The 22,539-nt window shown below is 41.8% G+C and overlaps 1 protein-coding gene across 2 annotated transcripts in view; it reads left to right on the plus strand.

The window, feature by feature from the left end:
* The window catches only part of LOC120541702 (nuclear receptor ROR-alpha A), a 558,859-nt gene that overhangs the window by 520,280 nt on the left and 16,040 nt on the right, over positions 1 to 22,539 (plus strand). For both annotated transcript variants that reach the window (XM_039773584.1, XM_039773583.1), the window contains 3 exons: positions 4,756 to 4,897; positions 11,944 to 12,339; positions 20,092 to 20,213. In XM_039773584.1, coding sequence (XP_039629518.1) covers positions 4,756 to 4,897; positions 11,944 to 12,339; positions 20,092 to 20,213 — 660 coding nt within the window. The remainder of the gene's footprint in view (positions 1 to 4,755; positions 4,898 to 11,943; positions 12,340 to 20,091; positions 20,214 to 22,539) is intronic.

Raw genomic sequence — 22,539 nt, forward strand, 5'->3', positions numbered from 1 at the left:
AGCCTCAACAGGAAACGAGTTCAATTTATTACCAGCAATGCGGACCAAGCTCCTGCTGCTCCTGTACAGGGACTGAATGGCTCGTAAGAATGAGCCTTGTACCCCGTACTCTTGAGCACACCCCACAGGATGCTTCGAGGGACACGGTCGAATGCCTTCTCCAAAACCACAAAACACATGTAGACTGGTTGGGCAAACTCCCATGCTCCCTCCAGGATCCTGGCCAGGGTGTAGAGCTGGACCAGTGTTCCACGGCCGGGACAGAATCCGAGATTCGACCATTGACCGAACTTTCTTCTCCAGCTCCCCTGAATAGACCTTACTGTGGAGAATGAGGAGTGTGATCCCCCTATAGTTGGAGCACATCCTCCGATCATGCTTCTTAAAAAAGGGGACCACCACCCCAGTTTGCCTATCCAGAGGCACTGTCCCCGATGTCCATGCAATGTTGCAGGGACGTGTCAACCAGGACAGCCCCACAACATCCAGAACCTCATCCACCCCAGGGGCCCCGTCACCTCATAGCTTTTTAACTACCTCTGTGACCTTGGCCCTTGATATGGACGGCCCCCCAACCCCCCAGGAGTCCTCCAGCTCTGCTGACTCTAAGGAAGACATGCTGGTGGGATTGAGAAGATCCTCAAAGTATTCCTTCCACCGGTCAATAACATCTGCAGTTGAAGTCAGCAGGGCCCCATCTCCACTGTACACTGTGTTGGTGGAGCAATGCTTTCCCATCATGAGGCGCTTGACAGTTTGCCAGAACCTTCTTGGTGCTGACCGAAAGTCGTTTCCTATGGCTTCCCCAAACCTCCCTTGCCTGAGTTTTTGCCTCTGCAACAGCCGATGCCTCCACATGCTTGGTCCGCGAGTACCACTCAGCTGCTTCTGGAGTCCCACTGGTCAACGACACCTGAGAGGACTCTTTCTTCATCTTGACGGCCTCTTGAACCTTAAGTGTCCACCACTGGGTTTGTGGATTGCCAACACGAGAGGCACCGACAACGTTGCAGTCATAGCTCCATTCTGCTGCTTCAACAATGGAGGCTTGGAACATGGCCCATTCAGACCCAATGTCCTTCGCCTCCCTCAGAATGAGGTTGAAGTCCTGCCGGAGGTGTCAGTTAAAGGTCTTTCTAACCAGTTCCTCTGCCAGACATTCCCAGCAGACCCTCATTATATGTTTGGGTCTGCCTGGTCTGTCCGGCAGCCTCTCCCACCATCTGATCCAACTTACCACCAGGTGGTGATCAGTTGACAGCTCAGCCCCTCTCTTCACCCGAGTGTCCAAGACATAAGGTCGCAGATCCGATGACACGATTATAAAGTCGATCATCGAGCTGCAACCTCATGCATCCTGGCGCCAAGTGCACTTATGGACACCCTTATGCTCGAACATGGTGTTCGTTATGGACAATCCATGGCCAACACAGAAGTCCAACAACTGAACACCACTCGAGTTTAGATCGGGGAGGCCGTTCCTCCCAATCACAAACTCCAGGTATAACTGTTGTTGCCGATGTGAGCGTTTAAGTCTCCCAGCAGGATGATAGAGTATTCAGGAGCTGCGCCTTGCAGCGCTTCTTCCAGGGCCTCCAAGAAGGCTGGGTACTCTGAACTGCCATTCTGCGCATAAGCGCAAACAACAGTCAGAGTCCTTCACCCAACTCGAAGGTGCAGGGAAGCAACCCTCTCGTCCAATGGGGAGAACCCCAACGTGCAGGCCTCGAGCCGGAGGGCCATAAGCAAGCCCACCCCTGCCCCACGCCTTTCACCCACAGCAACTCCAGAGTGGAACAAAGTCCAGCCTTTCTCAAGAGGAATGGTTCTAGAGCCCAGACCGTGCGTAGAGATGAGCCCGACTATATCTAGCTGATACCTCTCAACCTCTCGCACCAGTTCAGGCTCCATCCCCGCCAGAGAGGTAACATTCCATGTCCCAAGAGCCAGTTTTGGCAACCGAGGGTCAGAACGCCAGAGTTCCCACCTTCAGCCACCACCCATATCACATTGCACCCGACCCCTATGGCCTCTCTTGCAGGTGGTGGGCCCACAAGAGAGCAGAACCACATTGCTCCTTCGGGATTCCCTCACACTCTTCTTCCTTTTTTCCCAGTGTTGCATTACTTAACATGTGGCCCATCTTGGATGCTTTGCCAGTCTCTTCTCAGGGGTTTTCCAAATATGAAACACAAAACAACCTTTCTGACCTCCAGCTCTGTGAGTCACCCCATGTCATGGCACACATAGCTGCACATATTTTCTTTAATGGGTTCAGCTGTAACATAGTTTTCTTCTGCAAAATGTATACAAATTATATGAAAACATCAATCATTGCATGTTTTGAGTCTTTAATTGCCAGGTTGAAGGCTGTGATAGGATGCAGTATTGTTGTGGGGTTCTATGGAGAGCTTAACATTTCTTTCCACCATCTGAAACCATGATGTCTAACTGGCTTTGCTAAAAGTCCTTCCTAAATGATCAGCTGGCCTTTTGGGTAAGGAGAAATCCTGCTAAGTGCTTGTTGTTGCCACAGGAAAATCTGCTTTGCCAATTAGCAAGAAACAGGGAAGCAAATTAGTTTTATTATGACAAAAATTAAGTCTTTCATACCTAGAAAATACAGTTATATTAAATAAATCATTTCAGGAGGTAAAATTGAAAGTCATATAATTCAGAAACCTTTGCTGAGCCTCATCCTCTCCCTCTGAATAAAATACAGTGTGACTGTGAGAATATTACATGTGCCTTTTCAGTAAGTATAATCTTATTCTTTTCTGGCACAATGAAGTCTACAGGCACGTCTGGAAAAGCTTCTATTTCCGGGCTGTAGTATACAATAACTTCACAAATTATAAATCTCTTTGGTGTCAGAAAGTGCTTTATACCCAATGGTGCTCAAAGCCCATATGGAGCTCTATGTGAAAGTGCCCCCTTCGGAGCCTGGAGTGCGTACATACCCTTTGAGTTACCAAAATGGACACCCTTTGTTTCTATAGCACAGATGGGTTGGTAAAGGTTTTCATGAAGGTCCGGAGCACGCGCTGATTGAGTTTCATATGTGCCTTAATTTCATTGAGACAGTAGATGTATCGAATGAATTTAATTACACTGTATGTTGTTGCGTATTTCCTCTCAATTGGCCTGAACATCATTTTGTTTGGTTTTTGAATTGGTATGTTCATGCAGACAGAAATCACTTTGGAAGTGACCAGATCATAAGTTCATAGAAGTACCATGAAATTCCTACATTCATGTTCTAATCAACATGCAACATTTCACAGCTCCCTGACACTAAGTTTAATTTGTGCAATCCTGACATTACCAACCTAAGCAACTTTTTTTTATTTTTTGCCTAAAAATGCATCCTGAGATAGAAACCAATTAAACTGAAAACAGAAATACAAAACATTTTTAAAAAGAAAGGCATATATCCTCCCAAGGACTCACAGTCTAACTGTAGTTTTACCCAAAAATCCTATACAGGGTTTGTACGAGTCCTGGAAAGTCATGAAAAATGAACAAGTCAGAATTCAGTACTAAAATGTTCTTGAAAATATTAAAAAAATAAATAAAGTAAATTCTAATAATGGCAAATCATGAGATACAGCATCCGAAATTTTGAAATGAGTCCAGCTGCAGACATCCACAGCTCCGCAGTTCAGCATCTCGACTGGACAGCCAATAAGATTGCAAGCTTTTGTCACCTGATTTACTTCTCGGATAACCCTCCCCTAACCCAATCTCAACCATAATGTATTTAGGTGTTATCTCTGATGCACAATATAAAGCAACAATCTCAACGGAATGGAGCTCTGGAGGTCTGCAGCTAGAATCTATTAGATATTTCACCAACAAAACACCCTCATCTTGTAACAACATCACATCTAATGACGTATTACTCTGAAGTATTCCATGAGAGTGAAATAAATATTTAATTGGAAATTAATCGTGTACCTTTGAATATTATTATTATGTTTGTGGTGAAACCTTTGTGTTCATATCAGGAAACTACAAACTGTTGTCACGATTTCAAAGGAAACTATAAAACACTTTCATCAGTGTCATTTGGTAGCTCAGGTGCCATAAAATCTCATCTTCTTTCATTCTCAGACATGGACTCCAACTCCAACTCCACACTACGAGTGGGTGTAAGATGTTTCATAAATACTTCTTATGTTCTATTCTGAGGAAGGGCAAATTCTTATCCTAGGCAGACTTTTAGTGCGATTCCTAGGAGTAATTCTGAGACGCTTGTTAAATATGGGTACAAGTTTCTGGATTTGTAAGACCACAAATGGCGAGTTACTATGTCTCCCCCTACTTTTAATTATTCCTTGTGAGAATAACATTTTCCTCAGAGAAAAAATTTTGCTGACCCTTTTTGCAAATTCCACACAGATACAGTAATGGTTGTTCTCCATCGAAGTGGTGTAATTTGAAGACCTGCCATCATTTTATTTACTGCTTCCATTAAATTGTATTATTTGTCTACTGTTGCTCCTTCACATTATTAAACATGTAAATGTGTTATGATGGGTAACGTGCTGGACTGAAAGCCTCACAAATACTGGTTCTATCAGCACGAATTCACTACCTTAGCAGGTCACTTAATTATGTAAAAATATGGAAACAATGTGCTGGATGTTTATTGATTGGTTTGGATTAAAGCATAAATGAATAATAATTACCAATGTTGGATTTAACCTGTACTTTGAATAATTCTGTTTTAATTCTGCATGTCTTTTTATACAGGGCTTCTTCAGACGAAGTCAGCAGAGTAACGCTACATACTCTTGTCCTCGGCAAAAGAACTGTCTGATAGACCGAACCAGTCGCAATCGCTGTCAGCACTGTCGATTACAGAAGTGTCTCGCTGTTGGAATGTCACGTGATGGTATATTTTTTGCTTTTTCTAGTGCCATTTGACTTCCTGGCCTTTAAATGACTTTACAGCTTAGGATCATGTTTGTTTTTTATTTCTTTACTTAAAGCGTGCTATAACCTGCTTTGCTACATTTCACCTAATTAGACTTGGTACTGCTTCCATTATTACAATAATTGATATAACTTTGTAACATAGAAGTTATTTCCCATTCTCTAATTTGGTTTTCTAAAGGAGCGATGGATGAGCTGGAAAATTACTTTTGGAGCTGTTCGTGTAGTGTGCATTGACACACACACACACACACTTATTTAAGAACCATCCATCTAAAGTGTACTCCTTCACTGTTTTCACATTTTGCTATGTTGCCGCCTTTGGCTAAAATCATTTGCATTCATTTTTCTCAAACATCAAGCAACACTCAGTTCAACAGAATGGCGAAAACAGGGTTTTTTTGCAAATGTATTAAGAATAAAAAACTGAAATATTACAAAGACACAAGCATTCAGACCCTTTACTCAGTACTTTGTTGGCAACGACTCTAACCTGACATCCTCATGTGTATCACGGGGCAAACTTCACACACCTGGATTTGATGAATTTCTGCCGTTCTCTACAGGTCATGGAAAACTTCTTTCAGGTCTCCCCCAGAATTTTTCAATTAGGTTCAAGTCCAGACTCTGGCAAGAACATTCACAGATGTGTACCTAAGCCACTCTGTGTCGTCTTTACTTTGTGCTTAGGGTCATTGTCCTGTTGGAAGGTGAACCTTTTGCCCAGTCTAAGGTCCAGAGCACTTTGGAGAAGGTTTACATGTCTCTGGATGTCTCTGTTCTTTGCATTGTTCAGCTTTCCCTCAACCCTGAATAGTTTTCATGGTCCTCAGCCCCACAGCATGTTTGCACTACCACCATGCTTCACCATTGGAGTGGTAATGTCCAGGTAATGAGTGCTGCCTGGTTTCCTCCAAACATGATGCTAATCTTGAATTTTTCAGACCAGAGAATCTTTTTTCTTACAGTCTTAATGTTCTTTAGGTGCTTTTTTGCAAATTCCAAGTGGGCTTTCTTGTGTCTATTATTGAATACAGGCTTTTGACTGACCCCATTGTCATAAAGTCCAGGCTGGTGGAGTGTTAGAGTAATGCTTGTGTTTCTGGAAGTGTCCCCCATCTCCACATAGGGTCAAGTGGAGTTAAGCCAAAGGGACATTATTCTTTTAATCATCCCTTTTACTATAGCCCTTCTCCCATGGTTGTGCAGAATAGCCGGGCAGTCAGGTCTAGGAAGAGTTGTGGTTGCTACAAACATTCCATTTAAGAATTACCAAGGAAATTGTACACTTTTGAACCTTCACTACCACAGGAATATTTTTTGTTGCCTTCCCAAGATCTATGCCTTGACACAATCCTGTCTCTAAGCTCTGCAGGTAATTCTTTCAACCTCATGGCTTGGTTTCTGCTCAGCTGTTGGACCTTCTACGGACAGGTGTGTGCCTTTCCTAATCATGTCCAAACAATTCAGTTGACCACAGGTGGACTCCATACATGGTGTAGAAACATCTCAACGGTAATCCATGCGATTCACCTGAAGCAAATGTCAAGTGTCATAGTAAATGGTCTGAATACTTGTGCCAATGTGATATTTCAGTTTTTTTTTATTTTAATACAGTTGCAAAAATGTCTCAGATCCTGTTTTCACTTTGTCATTCTGGCATGTTGAGTGTTGCCTGATGTGTGGAAAAAAAATGAATTTAAATGATTTTAGCACAAAGCTAAAACAGAGCAGAATGTGAAGGAAGTGAAGGGGTCTGAATATTCTCCAGGTCCACTGTATCACTGATAAAGCCGAATAGTAAATAAAGGGATGGGTGGATGGATTACATAATTCAGCATTTAATAAGCTACATGTTAACATTTTTTTTGTCCGAACCTTGTTACAGAATACTTTTAAGAAACTGGCATAATCCAACAGACAACATTGAACTATGTTGCTTGGTTATTTTTGTACTTTGTGAATCATTTGTGCCTAACCTTAAGTAGATTAGCCAGAATGTGGTACATGGGAAAATAAGAAACTTGACATATGAGGGGAGAGCATTCAGTCCATCAAGCTTATTTGGTTGTCTTAGCTAATAGCAAATCTAATATATGAATTGTCTAAAAAGCATTTGCTCTGTTTAGTGCTCTTGTTTGTCTAACACCTCATATACTATATATCACTCTATTATATAAAAAAATTCTGGGACAATATAAGACTTTTTAGGCTGAGACGAGACATGACTTTTCAGAGATATAATTTCAAGTCCCGCAAGACGAGACTTTGTGCCAAGATATTTAATCACGCCCGGGGCCAGAAATAAAACACAAAGACTAGATGACAAAGTAGAACATCGTAAAGAGGTTCAAAAACATTGGCGCAAACAAACGGAAATTATTACTCTGTGAGATAACGGAACAGGAAAAAGAGATCGAAAATATGGACATAGGTGATATGACATATTGTTCAGCTTTAAAGTTTAAGTCGGAGCAGCAGGGGCGTCCCGGCCGGACATGGGACCCAGCTGTCCATCACAGTGCCCCTCCCTCAGATGAGGCTTGTGGGGCTCATCGGTCTGCCCCGCGAGTGCCGGTTCTCTTCAGCACAGGGAGTCGGCATTCTTGGTTCCGCGTCTGTGCCCTGTGAAAATATAACAAACAGGTCTGGGGGTGCTGCCCCAACGTCCTCTCCGGACAACACCTCCAGACATGGTCACCGCAGCCACAGTTAAAGCACAACCGACCCCCTCCAGTTCGACCCTTGCGAGAGCGGAAGCAGGCAGGAAACCCCTGCCCCTTCGCCTCCATAGAGGAGGGACTGTGACGTTTCTGCCCCTCCACAGTGCAGCCCTCCTGTGGTCTCAAGCCGACAGGCTTACACTGCATTTTGTCCAGAGGTTCCGGTTTCCTCTTCTGGACCCTCCTCTTTCTCTGGGATGCACTGGCGGTTTGTGTCCCCCAATGGGAAAAGGGGGGACCCCTCACCGTCTGCATCCCTTTGAACTGCCGCAAGACCGGCGCTGGCAGTCGGGGTGGGGTCGTTTGGCAGCCGGCTTCCACCAGTTGCCTCCCTGCACGCTCGTCTTTCCAGCTGTCAGTCATCACAGCAGCCTCTCGTGTAGTGGCTGGGGCCGCCTGGCAGGCAGTACTAACCATCACTGCTGCCAATGCGTCCCGCCCCCTTTTCTCTATGGCACAGGTCTCACTCACCTGCACCGCTCTGTCCTGCCAGTAGAAGGATGGCATTCCGCGTACACGAAGCCATTCGGCCAGGGCTCCGCATGGGCTGCCGAGCTTCTTCTCAAGCCCCTCCTTGGACTTCTGCAGGACCTGAAAGACTTTAAACAGGGACTGTAGGGCCAGGACAACGGATTGTACCTCTCCTACAGCCTAGGAAAAGTTAACAGTTTCGGGTCAGCGCTGGACTTGGGCTCTCCTTTTTACCTCCCGCCGACTGCGAGCCATCAAGGCTCTGTGGATCCCCCACAGGCCCCTTCAGGTATTTCGGAGGTGTGGGGAGAAGGTCCGTCATCCCCGCCTGCCAATCTTCCTCAGCGGGCAACTGACACATGCCCTCCCCCCCTTTACCTGCTTCATGGAGCTGCTCCTGCTCCTCTTGCAGGGACACCGCGCTGGGAAGCTCGTCCAGGCTCTCCTCCCCAAGCCGCTGGATCAGGCCGAAGGGAAGACACTGCTCCGCCTCGCTCTCTCCCGAGCTGGCTCCGCCGTCACGCCATGGACACACGTCCCCCTGCCAACATTGGGTGCTTGGCCCCTCGGCATCTAGGAGGTAGGAGGACCCACATGTGGAAAAACATACCCGCGGCCCATCACCTACCTCCGGCTGCAACCCGTGCGGCGGACTAGCGTGGCGGCGTCTGCCAGTTGGCCTCTGTGTCCGCCCGGCTTTTTTATTCCCCATTTAAACGGTGCCTGCAGCAGCTATTTGGCGGCCTCGGTTGCGCTCTCTTGTGCTGAGCAGCGCATGCCGGCTTGCGGCCACTGCTGCGTGTGCGCGCTTCGCACCTTCCTCGTGCTGTGCCGCGCATGCCGGCTAGCGGCCCCTGCTGCGTGTGCGTGCTTCGGTGCGCTGTGCTGTGCTTTTCACTCGGTGCCATGCGTGCTTGCCACACCAGGGTGTGGAGGACTCCATGTCCCATGCAGCCACTCGGGAGAGTGGGAAATGAACATTGGCCAGGGAGGCTGCCACCTAATGTCCCGGGGGAGGTATTGAGCTGTCCATGGTGGCTCCCCTGGAACATAAGCAGCAGGGGCGTCCTGGCCGGGCATGGGACCCGGCTGTCCATCACATATATATATATATATATATATATATATTTAGTTGGAGTCAGAAGTTCTCATATAATTAGCGTGAATTCTTTAAAACTAGCTTTATAAGCCCTCCACAGATTTTATACTAACAAATTATAATTTTGGTATATTGTTTAAGACATCTCCTTTGTGTTGGGCAAAACTAATTTTTTTCTACCAATGTTCACATACAGAATATTTACTTTTTATTGACTATATCACAGTTCCAGTGGGTCATAAGTTTACATACACAAAATAATTGTCTTAAACTATTTGGCAAATTTATAGTTTGTTGTTAATATAAAATCCGTGGAGGTGTTCTACTCAGTTGATCGAGTTGCCCTGTGGGACATCCTGAGGGTTCTCAGGATCCCCTCGAGGTTGCTGGATATCATGGCTGGCTTGTACACTGGTACTGTGGCTGCTGTGCAGAGGGGAAGCAGGACCCTTGTGGTTTTCCCAGTTGATTCTGGGGTTTGTCAGGGGTGTGTTCTTGCTCCTACTCTGTTCAATGCTTGTATGAACTGGGTGTTGGGCAAGGTCATGAGGTGAAGAAAGGTTCACGGATCTTGACTTTGCTGACGATGCTGTGATCTTCGCTGAGTCAATGGAGGCTCTGATTGGGGTGCTCGAGAGACTGCTTGAGGAGTATGAGTGTCTGGGCTTGCGAGTTTCCTGGATAAAAACCAAGATCCAGGCCTTTAATGGCCTTTGAGGCACAGCCATCAGCAGTGTGTCTGTTTGCGGAGAGAGTGTCGACCTTGTTGAGAGGTTTACTTAACTTGGCAGTGACATTCATGTCTCTGGTGACACTTCCTATGAAGTCAGTAGACGGATTGGTACAGCATGGGGGGTCATGAGGTCACTGGAAAGGAATGTGTGGCGCTCTCGATGTCTGTGCAAAAGGACAAAGGTCCAAGTCTTTAGAGTCCTGGTGCTTCCTGTCTTACTATATGGTTGCGAGACATTGACGCTATCCAGTGACCTGAGACGAAGACTGGACTCCTTTGGTACTGTGTCTCTCTGGAAAATCCTTGGATACTGTTGGTTTGACTTTGTGTCGAATGAACGGTTGCTCATGGAGTCCCAAATGAGGCACATTACCTGTATTGTGAGGGAGAGTCAGTTACGGGACTATGGCCATGTGGCGCGTTTCCCAGAGGGTGATCCAGCGGGTAAGATCTTCATTGTTAGAGACCCGAGTGACTGGATCAGGCCAAGGGGTCGCCCACGTAACACCTGGCTGCAGCAGATAGAGGGTCATTTCTGGAGGGTAGGACTGGACCGCGTGACTGCCTGGGGGGTTGCCAACCAGGATCCTGAGCTGTTTCTTCATGTGGTGGGTGCGGCAACGCACTGTACTAGTGCATGCTCCCCAACTTGGCTTGACTTGGAGGTGTTAGAAAGTGAGTTTACAAGAATTCACCCTAACTGTACATACATTTCTGATTTCAACTATAAATATATATATATATGTATTTATAGTATTTATATTTAACTTGCTTTAAAGTGGACCTCCCAATATACGATGTAATATAATCATTTAAACAGACATATCCAGGCTGAAGAGAAGCCATTGGAGCAGTACAATCATCGCCCAGTTCTTTAGTTGGGAATGCTGATGACTGTACGTCCATTGCTGTGGAGTGCAGGCGTCTTCTGGCTTCTAGAAGGTTCCTCACCATTATAAATACTCACACATTTTGCATATTCAGTGAGTTTTTTATGAAACCTGCCAGGTATGGGTAACTATGTTACAGTATATATGGACTGTGCTCTTCTGAGGCCCAAACAGCTCCTTTTTCCCTGTCTATGCACAGTGCACCTTCTATGTTCACTCATGGCCTCTGCCTGAACGTGGTGGGCCAAACCTGCTTTAATCATCCTAAATCCAAAAGAACAGTTCCCACATAAGCTGCATTAAGCTTACAAGTAACAATTATCAAAAAGTTCTTTTTCAGTTCTAGTTAAAGGTGGGCAGTGTAGTGTAGTGCCTAAGGCACTGGCTTTTAATCTTCAGATTGGTAATTTCAGTTCTGAAAACACTTAACAGCCTGTGCTCCCACTTTAAATAAGTTGTAAAATATGATGATATTGTAAGCCTCCTGCTTAAAAGTGTTAATCAGCTGAGCAGCAATAATAATAAGCTGGCCCAGCATCAACTATATGACTGGTTAATTTGCTCAAATATGTGTCAGCTAATTGAGGACTTCTCAGTGACTCGAAGGGAGGCTGCAAACAGGGAAAATTAAAGAAAACCTAGAAAGCAGAATCAGAAGGAGAGCTCAATAAAAAAGACGCATACATGTATCATTATTATTGTCAAAAGTATTACTAATGCTCTACAGAGGCTTTGACATGTGCTCTGGTTTAATGATCATTTACATTTTTTCCTTTGACCCATACATATATATCCTGCAACATTTCAAAGATTTTGCTTTCTCTTTAACTCTGAAAGCTGGGCAATATTATTTTTTATGGTTGTAGACCAAATTATCTTCTTGACTTCCTTGAACACCATCAGACTGTTTTTTCCAGAGTAGGTCAAGAGGCTGCCTTTAGTAGCGGAAACTACAGTGGTGTGTATCTCTCACTGTTGAAAAGCTGGTGCAGCACAAATAGATGATTTTTTTATATATACGTATATTCTCTTAAGCGATTGATGGTGTTTTCTCAATTTTGTATGTTTTGTCATTTTTCTTCCTTGTAGCTGTCAAGTTTGGCAGGATGTCAAAGAAACAGCGGGACAGTCTATATGCAGAAGTACAGAAACATAGGATGCAGCAGCAGCAGCGTGATCAGCAACAGCAGCCAGGAGAAGCAGAACCACTGACACCCACCTATAGTCTCTCCAGCAATGGATTAACAGATCTGAATGAAGACCTTAGCAGCTACATTGATGGCCATACCACTGACGGCAGTAAAGCTGATTCTGCTGTCAACAGCTTCTACCTAGATATTCAGCCTTCACCGGATCAGTCAGGACTGGACATCAATGGCATCAAACCTGAACCAATATGTGACTTCACGCAAGGATCAGGCTTCTTTCCATATTGCTCCTTTACAAACGGCGAGACCTCTCCTACAGTGTCTATGGCAGAACTCGGTAAGGACCAGGGGCCCTGTTGTCAGTGGGGAAAGATCGAAAGAAAACCAAAGGGCTTGGGACTGAAAATGCTTACACTAATGGGAGCATCAAAGCTCATCAGATAAAAGGTTCATTAAATAGTTTTTAGTAATTAGTTTATAGTAATTGGGGCCAATTAAAAATCTGTGTGATCAGATCCCTAGGGAAATCAATTCTATCTCCTTTGTGGTATGTAACCTATTCTTTTTAGAGGCCAGGGGCTGCTTTGACAGACAAAAAAGAAAAGGAGAAGAAACCTAAATGCATTAACAGAGCAAAAGTCATTATATTTCCATGCAAAATGTAGAAGCACTCCTGCTGACTGATTTACGCTGTCCTCCATTGTCCCAAAGAACAAAGCACAGCCATCAAAAGTAAGCATTGAAGGTCCCATCCAAGGAACAATATGTCACCTTCTAGTGATCCAATTGCTATGATGCCATAAATAAATAAATATTTAAAAAGAGATAAAGCGTGGACTGTACTTATATAGATATATAATTTCATTTAGTGCCATTCATGAGAAGAACATCCTTAAGAATTTGAGTAGAATTCCTTTACAAAATTGTGTGTTTTACAAAAAGCTTTGGTGACTGGTTTGTGGTCTTGCTTTCATTCTGTAACTATGCCACATGTCCTGTATCGACTTATTCTTTTACAAATTTATATTTATACGAGTACTTCACCTCTCTTCTATTTACTTTTCACAGATACTTAAGCTACATTAACACTACTACATTTTTGCTACAAAACATGGACATTAATCTCCATTTTCACCAGCGTTTTTAACCCCCAAAATTGGAGACTTTTGAAAATGCTCTTCAGAACCATACAGGTGCTGGTCATAAAATTAGAATATCATGACAAAGTTGATTTATTTCAGTAATTCCATTCAAAAAGTCAAACTTGTATATTAGATTCATTCATTACACACAGACTGATGTATTTCAAATGTTTATTTCTTTTAATTTTGATGATAATAACTGACAACTAATGAAAGTCCCAAATTCAGTATCTCGGAAAATTAGAGTATCAATTAAGACCAATGCAAAAAAAGGATTTTTAGAAATGTTGGCCAACTGAAAGGTATGAACATGAAAAGTATGAGCATGTACAGCACTCAATATTTAGTTGGGGCTCCTTTGGCCTGGATTACTGCAGCAATGCGGCGTGGCATGGAGTCGATCAGTCTGTGGCACTGCTCAGGTGTTATGAGAGCCCATGTTGCTCTGATAGTGGCCTTCAGCTCTTCTGAATTGTTGGGTCTGGCGTATTGCATCTTCCTCTTCACAATACCCCATAGATTTTCTATGAGGTTAAGGTCAGGCGAGTTTGCTGGCCAATCAAGAACAGGGATACCATGGTCCTTAAACCAGGTACTGGTAGCTTTGGCACTGTGTGCAGGTGCCAGGTCCTGTTGAAAAATGAAATCTGCATCTCCATAAAGTTTGTCAGCAGCAGGAAGCATGAAGTGCTCTAAAACGTCTTGCGTTGACCTTGGACCTCAGAAAACACAATGGACCAACACCAGCAGATGACATGGCACACCAAACCATAACTGACTGTGGAAACTTTACACTGGACCTCAAGCAACGTGGATTCTGTGCCTCTTCTCTCTTCCTCCAGACTCTGGGACCTTGATTTCCAAAGGAAATGCAAAATTTACTTTCATCAGAGAACATAACTTTGGACCACTCAGCAGAAGTCCAGTCACGACGCTTCTGACGCTGTCTCTTGTTCAAGAGTGGCTTGACACAAGGAATGCGACAGCTGAAACCCATGTCTTGCATACGTCTGTGCGTGGTGGTTCTTGAAGCACTGACTCCAGCTGCAGTCCACTCTTTGTGAATCTCCCCCACAGTTTTGAATGGGTTTTGTTTCACAATCCACTCCAGGGTGCGGTTATCCCTATTGCTTGTACACTTTTTTCTACCACATCTTGTCCTTCCCTTCGCCTTTCTATTAATGTGCTTGGACACAGAGCTCTGTGAACAGCCAGCCTCTTTAGCAATGACCTTTTGTGTCTTGCCCTCCTTGTGCAAGGTGTCAATGGTCGTCTTTTGGACAACTGTCAAGTCAGCAGTCTTCCCCATGATTGTGTAGCCTACAGAACTACACTGAGAGACCATTTAAAGGCTTTTGCAGGTGTTTTGAGTTAATTAGCTGATTAGAGTGTGGCACCAGGTGTCTTCAGTATTGAACCTTTTCACAATATTCTAATTTTCCGAGATACTGAATTTGGGACTTTCATTAGTTGTCAGTTATAATCATCAAAATTAAAAGAAATAAACATTTGAAATACATCAGTCTGTGTGTAATAAATTAATCTAATATACAAGTTTGACTTTTTGAATGGAGTTATTGAAATAAATCAACTTTGTCATAATATTCTAATTTTATGACCAGCACCTGTATACTTCAGAAAATGCAGGCTCAACATTGCAGTGTGGATGAGTAAAAAGTAGAGTTTTGAAAATTAAGGCTCTAATCATGCTTTTATTGCTTTGTGCTTATTACATCAACTTCCCTGATTGGATCCTGCGCTTTACAATGTCTCATTCCCTGATTGTTCACCCTTCACGGAAGACAACCATATGCCAACATATCAGACACAGAGGAGTTTCTTTCCAAAGAGCTTGTTGTGTTCTTACCTTTATGCATTTAAATTGCGTTTTGTACAGTTGAAATACTACATGCTTGGACAAAAGACAAATAATTTACAGGTCGCTACAGTTTTGTGATAAATCTCATGGCTGGTGGCATAACCGTCCCATCAAGGAATTCACTTCCTCTTCCCACTGATATGCCTATGCCCAATGTAGACAAATGGCTACGTCATATGCATTTTCAGTCATTTTAGTGTGGATGGAAACACTCTCCTAAAAAATGTCAAAACGTTAGTGTGGACGAAGATCATTTTTGTTTAAAAATCGCTCTTAAGGCAAAAAGGGTGAAGGAGTTCACCTGTTGGGGGAAATTACATTTTACAAAATGGCTCGTAATCACAGGTGTCCAGCAATTGTTTATAATGTCAGTTTTGGAAAATATTTGAATAGGATTCTTTATAGGAATGTCTGTTTTACCAGTTAAAATTACGTGGCTTGATTTTGCTCATGCCTTCCAACATATTCTAGTTAGTTTTTGTACTATTACTTAATGTTGTAATGATACTAGAAAAACAAGACCAAGCACTGGAGTCATCCACAGAACCCGTTTAATTTCCAGATAAAAACAAAAAATAAGCAAGTAACAGTAACAAGAGCACATTCAAGGCGGTTATGGGCCAAGACTAGAAAATCCTAAGTGAATACCGACTTCAGGTTCCCCGAATTCTCAAGGCGTTTTCAAATTCCTACTCCGTTTGTTTTAGTCTCCAATTGATTTGGTTGTATTTCACACAGTAAACCTCTTTTTAGTTAATTTCAGATCACGTTTACTGTACATATCCCTTGATAACATTTGCTTTGGAACATCTGATTATTTACTACATAGTATCAAACGATATTTCTCCAACATCCACCTCAAACACAAAGTGCGATGACACTGAGAGGACAGCCACATCTTCACCCTCTTTCTTCTCACTTCTCAGGTTTACGTGCCCAATCAGCCCTCTCCATACAGCCATCCCTCGCAGTCTGACTCTTTTATTTCTTTTGCATCATCTATCCACCTCTGTTTTTGGTCTTCATCATTCTCATCTGTCTTTGTCTGTCTTCATTATATGTTCACACCACTTCAGCCTGTTCTCCTGCATTTCTGTGCAACTTGTATTTATGTATATGTATTTCTGTATTTCATTACTATCGTAAACGATTTCCCAAAATGCACAGTATTTCCTGTAGTTAGACTGGTCCAGAGTCGGTTCATATTCACACCTCACACAAACCATTCCAGGGCTCACTTGGTACATCACCGTGACCATTTCTAAAGGGTCTTGGTCTCTTTGTTTTGTTCTGCACCAGAGAGCTATTGTCATGTTCTCATCTACTTAAAGGAGTCAGCCTACCAGAGAAATCCGAATGAACTAGAAGTGAAAACACCTTTAAATATATGAATCGGGAGGATTTCCGAGTTCGGAACAGCAATGACATCAGGGGTCTTCCAGTCTATCGGTAAAACAGGAGGAGACAAAAACTGTTCTTCAGCTCCATTATTCTTATGTCATTAAAGCTCTGAAGATGCTCCCCAAAAGCGTCTTTCCCACTTAGCAACTTTTTACTAAAACTGCTAAATGCCACACGCTAACTTCATAATGAATTATTTTTTGGTTTGTCTTCCTCCCACCCAGAGAGAATTTTGTCCACCTCACACTCCTTTGCAGAGTCACAGGTCTGTTAGAGAACGAGACAAGTTACAGGACAGCAATGTTGCAGCCTCTCTTGAATCACAGGCGAATTTCTGCTTTTTACACAATATTTTTACTTCAATTGCCTTTTATCCTTAGATTAGTAGCATCTGCACCCCCCTGGCGATTTAAAAGTAGCCATCCTGTGAGTTTTGCTTGTTAAGAATATTTTATAAACACCATTTTGCCTTTTGTGGCAGGATTTGAGTACCCAGGTCTCTGATTTGAATCTTTTGGGCTTTATTTTCTCTGTAAATTATTGTTTAAATTGTATACTGGTCTGATGAGTGGACACAAGTGCAGATAACAATGTATCCTGTGGTGAAACAGCATTGCCAAGGCATTGTCACTCATACCTGATCCTTTTTAGTGCAAATTGGCTGCTCTTTAAAAGGCCATTTAGAAAGAAATAATAGCAAGCCATTAACAAGCAACATACAGACGGAATGGGCTCCGGGGGTTTGGTGTCATGTTAATAGCGTGCAGCTTTGCTAAATGTCACCCTGGAGGGTAGAACAGAAGCAACAAAATAAGATGTGTAATTAAGTAAGAGTGTAATTAAAAGGAACATTGTGGCTCTGGTTAAGGGACTGCCAGCAATGAAAACCTGCAGGTGTAGCAGCTGTCAAGAGCTGGGGGGGCACTATATGATAGATAGATAGAAAAAGCAATATATGAAAGCACTCTAGCAGTAAAACATCAAATTGATGAAAGGCAATATACAGATACAAAGGGCAGCCCTGTTAGGGTCCTTGGGTGTCGCTGGTGGGAACCGCTAGGAGGAAGCATACAGACTGTGACTTATAGACATATAAATAGGTAATGATAGGTACTGTGTAAGATAGATAGATAATGAAAGGTATTGTATAGATACTGTAGTGTGTCAGAGAAGTAAATAGACAGAAAGATAATGAAAGGCACTATATACTGTAGGTAGATAGTGTCACAAAACATTAAATATAATAAAAGGTTTTAAGCAAGATAGTTGCTGCAGATAGGTAATAAAAGGCGCTATATATAGTGTCATATAGCAGTAAATACACAGATACAGTAGATTGTAAAAGACACTCTATAGATAGCTGTAGAGAGCTATATAGATCATGAAAGGCAATGTATAGATGCTGTAGTGTCACATAGACAGACATTAAATTGAGACAATGAAAATGTTGCTTTCTTTATACTAACAAGTATGTAAATGTGTGCATGATATACTAATAATAATAATAATAATAATGATAATACATTTTATTTATATAGTCCCTTTTCCATGCTCAATAACATTCATGTGTGTTTTCAGGGACTTAACAGTTTTGAAAGTTTGAATATTTTAAATATTGTTTATTTACTTCTGTTTATTTTCTTTTTTAATTTTAATCATTTTTACAAATTTAACAATTAGTATGTTAATGGATGAAAAATGTTCGAGCCTTGCTATTCTCATTTAGAGTTGTTGCAGTCTTGTCAATAAGTAACTTCGACTGATTCTACATGGTTGTGCTGCCGCCTAGTGGTGGCTGGTAGTATTATCTTTTTTTTTGTTATGTATTTTTCTGTGAATGTTTTAATCTTCCCATGCATTATGAATTGCAGTACCTTCATAGTATTTGTTTTGATGGTGTTCACAATAGAAGTCATTATATACAGCAAAAATAAAGATGAATTATAACTGCTTCTGTAAGTGTGTGTTATAAACCATAATGGCTCACTGTCCATCATGACCAATATCATTGCAGCCAACAGTTTTAGATTTAAACTTGAACATGGATTTTTTTTTCTATTGCGCACCCCTTTCAAGAGTTTTTTTGTTTAAGAAATATGAAGAGCAACTAGTCATAAACAATACAAAAACCAACAACTAAGAACAGCTCATCAAAACATGATAAGCTACCACAAGCCTATTTAGGCTCAGATATTAACAACAAGTACATAATATTTGTAAAATGCTATTAAAAACATTTTATGTACTCTACTAATCCATGCAGTTACATTATTTTCTAACTTTTAAATTTTTAAAAATCATTAATATTAAAAAAATAATAAACAGAATTAAATAAACAATATTTAAAATGTTCACACTGTCAAAACAGAAAATGAAGTCCCCGAAAGCACGCATGAATGTTATGCCATGCACACATTTAAATACTTGTTAGTATAAAGAAAGCAACATTTTCATTGCCTCAGTGTAATACTGTGCTTATCTATCTATCTATCTATCTATCTATCTATCTATCTATCTATCTATCTATCTATCTATTATAGAGTGCCTGTTCAATTTATCTATCTATCCTTATTTTTGGTTTCATTATATGATAGTATAAAAGGATTACTACATTATGTCTTCTTGTTTCACATTCTGGTAAGCCGTTTTTTTTTTTTTTTTAACTTTACTGTTGACTCACAATATTTATTAGATATATTCTTTTTTGCCCATATTTCCTTTAATTTGATTTGCTCATGATATATTTTATGTAAGAAAATATGTGACAGTTCTCTAATAGCACAGTCTAAAAAATATTTGTCTATCGTTTTTACTAATTGTATTTCTTGCACATAGTCTTAGGGAGCCAAAGGCTGTGCCAGGAGCAATATACCAATAATTAGACCCTTGAGTTACAAAAGAAATACAGAGTAGCTCCTACCATCTAAAATCATGGCATACAGACGTCTTTTCCTCATTTCAGTGCTTTAGTCTTCTTGCAGTGCTCAGCTGGGTTATCCTTCTTATGGACTTTGCATGTTCTCCAGTGTTCAAGCTGATGCCCGCCGAAACTCAAACTCATGCTGCCAAGTTGAATCAGCCTGCCTGCAGTGTAAGCTCCCTTCTCATTTGCTCCAGGCACTCTTGGGACAGACTCTGTCCACCTTCCAAACCTGCTTATTCTGAGCAGAGTCCCGAGGGAGCTGGAGCCTCTCCCTGCAAGTATCAGGCGTAAAGCAGACTCCTAGCTCATGATAACTTAAAGCTAGCAATGCGGTTTTAAAAACTGACAAATTCATATGTGTAATGTATGTGCACTCACATGTAGCATTTTTTCTTCCCCCAAAGGTTGCTGCATTAACTGTGATTTGTACAACAGCCATTGTAGAGTTGCTTTTCTTTGTTTTCATGTTTTTTAAAAGATGAAATGTCTAAATAAAGCCTACTTAGAAATGCCTGTTTTAGGTGAGTAAAACTGTAACAAGGTTCAGTGTGGAATTAAATGGCATTTAAATCCCTGAGTTTTGCTTCTAGACCTGTGAGAATTTCAAAGAAGCATTCAAGTATAGAGAGAAAAGCCAGATATACTTCTATTGAGTCAGGCATTCACGACGGGTTTATTTAGTATTCTGAATTCTTTTGTAAGGTATTTGCACCAGACTTTGAAATGTATTTTTCTTCCCAACAGAACATCTGGCACAAAACATCTCAAAGTCTCACATGGAAACGTGTCAGTACTTGAGAGAAGAGCTCCAGCAAATGACTTGGCAGACGTTCCTGCAGGAGGAAATGGAGAGCTACCAGAATAAGGTTAGGCCTTTGAGTCCTTACAACGTGTAGTCTGTCCAACTCATTTTATTAAAGTGTGAATAGAAGAAAAAATAAACAAAAGATGAAACAAATGAAGTTATTACAGCACTGAGCATGGATAAGTCACTATCAGCCTGACATTGGCTTTGGGCTTGGCAATAAGATGCTGAGAAATTTGGTCAAGCCAGGTAATCAAGCAAATGAAGTAAATCTCAGTTGACAATTGTAATATTTTGTTCCATGTTTAAAAATATAGGGTGGTCCAGATCTAATTCTGCAATTTTCATTACACTATAACTTATTAAGTTTATTACATAGAAAATCATCCGAAAAATCCTGGACCATCAAGAAGTCTGCGAACTGACGACATGAAGAATCGTCTTTGCGCCGAACTGGAATCATCCCTGCATAAATCAAAGTCATCCAGACAATCTGGATCAGCATAATTAGATGTGGACCACCCTGTATATGACTGTAATTGCACATGAGTAAACTTGGAGGATGGGAGCGAGACCTGGAATGTGTTTATGTCCCACATGGTCCCCTCCCTACCCACTTAGAATCAAAAGGGATGAAATGGGATTACCATATGTGGCTTCAACTCTGAAGAATTGTTTGTTTGTTTTTAACATTAATAAGTATTCATCCAGCCGTCCGTTTCTTAAACTCACTTTATTCGGCTTCAGACCGCAAAAAATGAAATACATGTAAGATCTAATTTAAAAAATAGCACTACCTTTATGAAAATATTTCAAGATATGCTATAACATACTTGAAAGATAAATACATCACAAAATTGTTCTGTATACCGAAATGTAAAATATGTAAATTATTACCATTTTATTCCCATAATGATATACAGTGGTATGAAAAACTATTTGCCCCCTTCCTGATTTCTTAATCTTTTGCATGTTTGTCACACAAAATGTTTCTGATCATCAAACACATTTAACCATTAGTCAAATATAACACAAGTAAACACAAAATGCAGTTTTTAAATGATGGTTTTTATTATTTAGGGAGAAAAACAAATCCAAACCTACATGGCCCTGTGTGAAAAAGTAATTGCCCCCTGAACCTAATAACTGGTTGGGCCACCCTTAGCAGCAATAACTGCAATCAAGCGTTTGCGATAACTTGCAATGAGTCTTTTACAGTGCTCTGGAGGAATTTTGGCCCACTCATCTTTGCAGAATTGTTGTAATTCAGCTTTATTTGAGGGTTTTCTAGCATGAACCGCCTTTTTAAGGTCATGCCATAGCATCTCAATTGGATTCAGGTCAGGACTTTGACTAGGCCACTCCAAAGTCTTCATTTTGTTTTTCTTCAGCCATTCAGAGGTGAATTTGCTGGTGTGTTTTGGGTCATTGTCCTGTTGCAGCACCCAAGATCGCTTCAGCTTGATTTGACGAACAGATGGCCGGACATTCTCCTTCAGGATTTTTGGTAGACAGTAGAATTCATGGTTCCATCTATCACAGCAAGCCTTCCAGGTCCTGAAGCAGCAAAACAACCCCAGACCATCACACTACCACCACCATATTTTACTGTTGGTATGATGTTCTTTTCTGAAATGCTGTGTTCCTTTTACGCCAGATGTAACGGGACATTTGCCTTCCAAAAAGTTCAACTTTTGTCTCATCAGTCCACAAGGTATTTTCCCAAAAGTCTTGGCAATCATTGAGATGTTTCTTAGCAAAATGGAGACGAGCCCTAATGTTCTTTTTGCTTAACAGTGGTTTCGTCTTGGAAATCTGCCATGCAGGCCGTTTTGCCCAGTCTCTTTCTTATGGTGGAGTCGTGAACACTGACCTTAATTGAGGCAAGTGAGGCCTGCAGCTCTTTAGACGTTGTCCTGGGGTCTTTTGTGACCTCTCGGATGAGTCGTCTCTGCGCTTTGGGGTAATTTTGGTCGGCCGGCCACTCCTGGGAAGGTTCACCACTGTTCCATGTTTTTGCCATTTGTGGATAATGGCTCTCACTGTGGTTCGCTGGAGTCCCAAAGCTTTAGAAATGGCTTTATAACCTTTACCAGACTGATAGATCTCAATTATGTCTGTTCTCATTTGTTCCTGAATTTCTTTGGATCTTGGCATGATGTCTAGCTTTTGAGGTGCTTTTGATCTACTTCTCTGTGTCAGGCAGCTCCTATTGAAGGGATTTCTTGATTGAAACAGGTGTGGCAGTAATCAGGCCTGGGGGTGGCTACGGAAATTGAACTCAGGTGTGATACACCACAGTTAGGTTATTTTTTAACAAGGGGCAATTACTTTTCACACAGGGCCATGTAGGTTTGGATTTTTTCTCCCTAAATAATAAAACCATC

Source organism: Polypterus senegalus, chromosome 12 (assembly GCF_016835505.1).
Source record: "Polypterus senegalus isolate Bchr_013 chromosome 12, ASM1683550v1, whole genome shotgun sequence".
Classification (NCBI taxonomy): domain Eukaryota; kingdom Metazoa; phylum Chordata; class Cladistia; order Polypteriformes; family Polypteridae; genus Polypterus; species Polypterus senegalus.